General features: G+C 30.9%; 1 protein-coding gene across 1 annotated transcript; it reads right to left on the minus strand.

The window, feature by feature from the left end:
• Positions 1 to 765: 765 nt before the first annotated feature.
• LOC111887906 (VAMP-like protein YKT61) lies at positions 766 to 3,671 on the minus strand. Its single transcript, XM_023884043.3, has 6 exons — positions 3,361 to 3,671; positions 2,664 to 2,761; positions 2,465 to 2,569; positions 2,322 to 2,387; positions 1,952 to 2,038; positions 766 to 893 (listed from the first exon to the last, which is right to left on the minus strand). Exons 1-6 carry the CDS (start codon positions 3,554 to 3,556, stop codon positions 843 to 845), a joined length of 603 nt encoding a protein of 200 aa, XP_023739811.1. The 5' UTR covers positions 3,557 to 3,671; the 3' UTR covers positions 766 to 842.
• Between the last annotated feature and the right edge of the window lie 2,491 nt (positions 3,672 to 6,162).

A 6,162-nucleotide genomic window follows, 5' to 3' on the forward strand; every position in this document is an offset into this window, starting at 1 on the left:
TGTTATTTTTTTTTTTTTTTTTTTTGAAATTAAAGGAATATCTACGAGAGGTAACTGAATATGAAAGTTGATCCAAATTGATGTATTTGACATGCTATTTTTTTCTATTATACAATCTTGTTCAACGTTTTACTCCTTTATACGAATTTAGTACTTTATTCTTTTACAAAATTTTCCATCTTTTTTTTAAACCTTTGCTGATACATATTTTTTTCAAAACTTTTATTTTTCTTCGGTGAATTCGCTTTTCAAAATTCATTTTTAATTTTTTTTTATAATTTATAAGAAAAACTAACCTGTAAAGAATAACTCTTATAAAACTTGTTAGTTACAGGAAAAAATAAAGATGTCATAATAGTAAAAGAAAATGAAGTAGTGTAACTATGTATGATCAATTTGGAACAAGTTTTATAGTCAGACTACCTCTCGAAATATATTAAAAATATATAAAATGGTATTCTAGATACATTAAAAATAATTGGGTGCCAATAAATAGCATTATCCCATATCCATATGATTTAATAATTGTATCATCCAAACATTTCATACCTTAGGTGACATTTTTCATAAATTTATCGGGTTTTCTTTTAATTTTATACAATCACATATAAATCCAACATATATTACAAAATATATATATATATATATATATATATATATATATATATATATATATATATATATATATATATATATATATATATATATATATATATATATATATATATATATATATATCCCATGAGTAGAAAGTGTAATGCCCAATTCGATCCAACAAACAACCAAGTAGAAAAATATGTAAACGTAAAACAAATCAACACAACCAAATCCGCCTTTTTTCCTTACAATATTGTACAACATTGGTTTGTTTTCTTCGCCTGTTTGTAGAACATCTGTTGATTATATAAAAATATAAAATATGGTTAAATGCAACAAATAACAACATATTTTCATTGTCATGTTTATTATAGCAATTATATAAATCCCATATAAATACAAAGCAATTATCACTACTATAATTAGAAGTATAATAGTATATAATTAGGTGGATTTTATAAAGTAGAATGGTTAAATAGAAGAAAATAAAAAAAGGTGATCTTGTAATAGAAAGAACTAAAAGTAGGATTAATATTATAAAAGATCTTATATATTGTGTTTTTTCCTGATTAAACCTCAACTTTATATTTTTCTTGAAAAAGACTTTGTATTTTTTCGTTTTTTCAATTTGGCCCTTTTAGCATTTTTTTTTTTTCGGGTTAATCTAAAAAAAAAACCTTATATTTTGTGTTTTTTCCAGATAAAAACCTCAAATTTATTTTTTGCTTGAAAAAGACCTTGTATTTTTTCCGAAAAAGCCTTCAACTTTGTATATTGTTCTGAAAAACACCCTCAACCTTATAAATGTTTCCAAATAAACCCGCAACCTTTTTAGTTTTTCTCGACAAAACCCTCACATTTTACAAAAAAAAAGTTACTAAAAGGGCAAAATCGGAAAAAAATGAAAAAATACAAGGTCTTTTTCAGGCAAAAAAAATTAAGGTTTGATCCGGAAAAAACATAAAATATAAGATCTTTTTTTAGATTAACCCTTTTTTCTGAAAAAACTTGTCAAATGTGATGGTTTTTTCGGAAAACAAAAAGTTGAGGGATTTTTTAGAAAAAAAAAATGAAAGGAGTGAGGTTTTTTTTCGGAAATAAATAAAAAGTTTGAGGGTTTCTCATAAAAAAATGAAAAAAATAAAAATAAAATAGAGGTTTAACTCGGAAAAAACATCCTACTTTCAAAAGCATCCTACTTTCATTGATTTGTTTATTACAGAATTTCCAAAATATAATTTGGTAACAAGAAAAATAAATAAATTTACTGTTGCTATAATAAACATATCTTAATAAAGAAAAAAAAAATACATTGTTTTTTCAATAAAATTATTAAAAGAAGAATAATTGACACCTGTGAAGCTGTACTGAGGTCTGAACTTTTCTCAACCAAACTATCCAACTTTTCACCTCTTTCAAGGACACTATCAATAGTCTTGTGCTGTAATAAAAAAAATAAATAAATAAAAAATAAAAAAGATTAATAAGTCAAAGAATAATCAAGATTCAAAATCTAAAACAAATTAGGGGAGTAAACTGAAATATTACTTAATATAGTGGGTTAAATGTAAAAATCACAAAAACAAAATAACCTTTTATAAAATCATAACTACATGATAAAAATCACAAGAAAAAGGTTCTCTTTTTACAAAAAGACTAATTCTAATTGGAGATTATATAAGATACAAATTGGCAATTGGGTCAACAAAAGTCAACACACTTACAAGTATAATTTTTGTTTCATCCAATTCCCTCTGAATTTTCAGCAGCTTATCTGCCTGAGCAGGATCCTGAAAAATTAAAAAGTAAAAAACAAAATTACTTCAGTTTATTTTTCAAAATCAATTGTGGAATTAAATTAAAAAACCTGAAATCTGATCAAAGCTTCATCTAAATAAGGCCATGGTTGACTTTGATCTGCTTCTACAGCTTTCCATGAGTCACCAAAATTCTTTTGGTATTCATCTAACACCTAAACAACACACAAAACTTAAATTATTTAGTAATTTCATCATTTAAAATGAATTAAAATAATAAAATAACATGAGGTTGAATTATAGGCTTACTTGGTTTAAAAGAGAAAATGCACTTCGAACAGGATAGTGATCATCCATAAACCCCAAAGCACAAAGACCATTTCTATTGTAGGAATGCACCTTGTATTCTGATTAACAACATATATATGAATTTAATTATTGAGGAAATACATATATATGTATAGAAATTGTGATTGAGAGTTCATAAAGTTGCTCTTGAACTTCACATCTAGCAATTCAGAAGAGAAATGTCTTTTGGGAAAGATTAGGGTTCTTCTAATTTTTAGGTTTCAAATCTTCTTCCAATATGGTGGACTCTTGATTAAATTGATACTGTCTCAAACACGATCGATAAAGTAAAATTATCCCAATATTTTTTTTCCTGGGATTCAAGCCCTAAAAGAGAAACGCAGATCCGATTCCATTTGTAATCATACAAACAAATTGAGAAATAAACTAAAATTGAAGACGAATAAGGGAAAACCGACTTATGTTGAATGGATTGATTCGAAATTTCCTGAAAGTAAACTAGATTCCTTAAAACTGATTCGTCTTAATCAAACAAATAAAGGGAATTCAACTCAATTGTTTCTTAGATTTCAGGCGGTTCAAGGGAAATCAGATCCGATTCAACTAATATATTCAGAGAGCTCGTATGGCGATCGAACAAATAAAGTTCAAAAAAACAGAAAGTAAAGTTGAAGAAAGGGAAAAACGAAAAAGCTACCTTCGTGTTGAACGGACTGACGTTGCGATGGAGGCGTACGTTTAGCGACTGTACGACCAACAAAGACTATGAATTCCTTGACGCTAGACCTCTGGAAGTAACCGAAATGGCTGACGTCCGTGGCATTTGCTAGGATCACCGGATCCGACGATCCGTCGGGATTGCATTTGAGAACAAGCAACGCGGTGATCTTCATGTTCTCTGTAAACTGTAAATTTGGGGCAGATACAGCTGAAGCACTTGTTTGATTGTTCCTGTGAAGAAGGTAGCAACGATGGCTGTGGCAGAAATACCTTTGACTTGCCCAAATCTTTAGAAATACTCGTCAGATAAGGAAATTATTTTTTTTATCAACTAACGTCAAAAACCGAAAACAATTTTTATTTTCATTTTTTTAATTGTTATTCGTAGTTATTATTAATTGATTATTAATATTATTGTTATCAGATAACGAATCATGCATAGTAATGTTATATCCCTTAAATCTTCAGATGTAGTTTTTAGAATTAGTTTACCATTCAAAAAGGCTTAGCTGCACAGTTTGTTGCCCGTTTGTCATCTCACTCATTGTATGATGACAATTTTCAGATAAACTTACATAAATGAATGTGGTGTACCAATATGAAAATATTAGGCATGTTTTTTTAAAAATTTAAAGTAAGAAAATCAACCATAAACATCACAAATCAAGTGATCCAAAACATGAGTATATTGTTTTCATAAAAACATCATAGTAATCCAAAAATGTCATAATGTGGAAATCATCGGTAGATGCAACACAATCAAGTTGGCTTCTTTACTATGCTACCGAAAGTATATGAAACATTTAAACATAAATCATAAGCACAAAGCTTAGCGAGCTCTCCAAAATACCACATATCATACAATATAATGAGCCCCGTCTTGAATGTTAGACCTTGTCCTGAACAATCCCCCCCCCCCCCCCCCCTCTCTCTCTCTCTCTCTTAGAGATATATTTCAACTCATTTGAATCTTATGATCTCACTATAGTCTTACAATCACTTATGTTGCTACATCCTCGCTACAGTCTTTCCAACCATGGTTCCACCATGGTCTTTCATACAATTGTCATGGTTCTCACATGGTCTTTCATACAATTGTCATGGTTCTCACATGGTCTTTCATACAATTGACATGGTCCCCCCATGGTCTTTCATGTAAGAGTCACAAAGACAACTAGCACCCTACATAGTATATTGAGAAAGCTCATCTAATCAAAGGGTTGTAATCCACTACTCAAATCATATAGAATCAGTTACACAAACCTCCTAAACCAATCATAGACTATAACTCAAAACCTCTCCAAGTTTGACCAAAAGTCAAAATAGTCAAAAAGTCAACGGTCTAAGTCAGCGATCAACCACCGCATCATGGCCAACCAATGACTACGCTGTGGCAGCCACCCGATAAAACACTAGCGGATGAAACCGGCCCCCACGTCGTGGCGAGCCATCCGCTCCCCCGTGGAAACTATCCTAAAATTACTTAAGGGATTAAGCCCTTGATCCATTAATCCAACCACTCATACATTCTAGAAGGCTTTGTAGCGCTCAAAAGAGTCATAAAAATCATAACTTTATGGACATGTTGTTAGGCGTGTCAAACCCAACAAATAAAGGGGTACAATAGACTCCAAATACATTGCTTTAATGCACCAAAAAGTAGTACAAGGCAAGCATTGTCGAACCACAGAGACACGGAACAAAAGTCTATACCTCTTTGCGCAAGGTACTTTGATCATAAGAAGGGGGATTTGTTTGCAAAAGTGAAATAATAAAATAACAATCAACTTTGGAACATGCAGAAAGTGAAATAGATTTGTAAATAAGTTGTAAAAGCGCTTCCAATTCTAGTTTTCAATGTTGTTGTTTAACTTGATTATGACTTGATGTAATTCAAGATTGCTATTCCAAAATACGCTCTTTGACTAGACCTAGCTTCACTAATTCAACCTAAACACGCCTTAGATTGTATTGAAAAACTGCATTAAGTTTTGTACAAGCTTCCCAACAATGTTCATTTCTTCTCATACGCTCGGAAGTGTGAAAACATGTGATATATGTTTTACAATAATAAAACTTATTGCTTGTTACCAATTATTAACTTAATAGAACGATTAGGTGCCCTAAAAGTTAATTAACTGCACAAAAATTCAATTCATGAAAGTGGCCAATCAAAAACAAATCAAATTTAAGGCTTCTAGTTTAAACAAAAACATAATCACTAGAATAGAATCAGAAATCAAAAATCAAATCATATGCTTCAAGTCAAGCTATCAACATGTTTTGAACAAGAACTAGAAACTAGGGTTTCTTAGCCACACATGGCTAAGAACAAATCAAACAAGAATAAATATGGAAATAATGTGCAATTACAACTTACAAATACTAGAAATAATGTTTCCAAATGATTACTGATCAAACCCTTGCAAAAACCTTCGAAATCCCCTCTCAAAATGTGCTCTGATATGATCCCCTTTCTAAAAAATGGCCCTCAACCCGTAATATGAAAAATAGGAAAAAACTGCCAAAAGTTGGTTTCTGGGTCGAACACGGCCCGTGTTGGACATAGGGTAAAAATGACACGGCCGGTGTTCAACATGGTCAACAGCTTCTTCTTTTCTGGTCAACACGGCCTATGTTCCTTTGCAATGTAAATCCAACATGGCCCGTATGCCTCTCTAACTCCAATTCCAAACTTGATTTTTCCAATTTATTTTGCTCTTCGCCCGAACATCCCAAAATCTTCACCAATGCTTCCCGGCACCTCCCAAAGCTCATT

Source organism: Lactuca sativa, chromosome 3 (genome assembly GCF_002870075.4).
Source record: "Lactuca sativa cultivar Salinas chromosome 3, Lsat_Salinas_v11, whole genome shotgun sequence".
In the NCBI taxonomy this organism is placed as follows: Eukaryota; Viridiplantae; Streptophyta; class Magnoliopsida; order Asterales; family Asteraceae; genus Lactuca; species Lactuca sativa.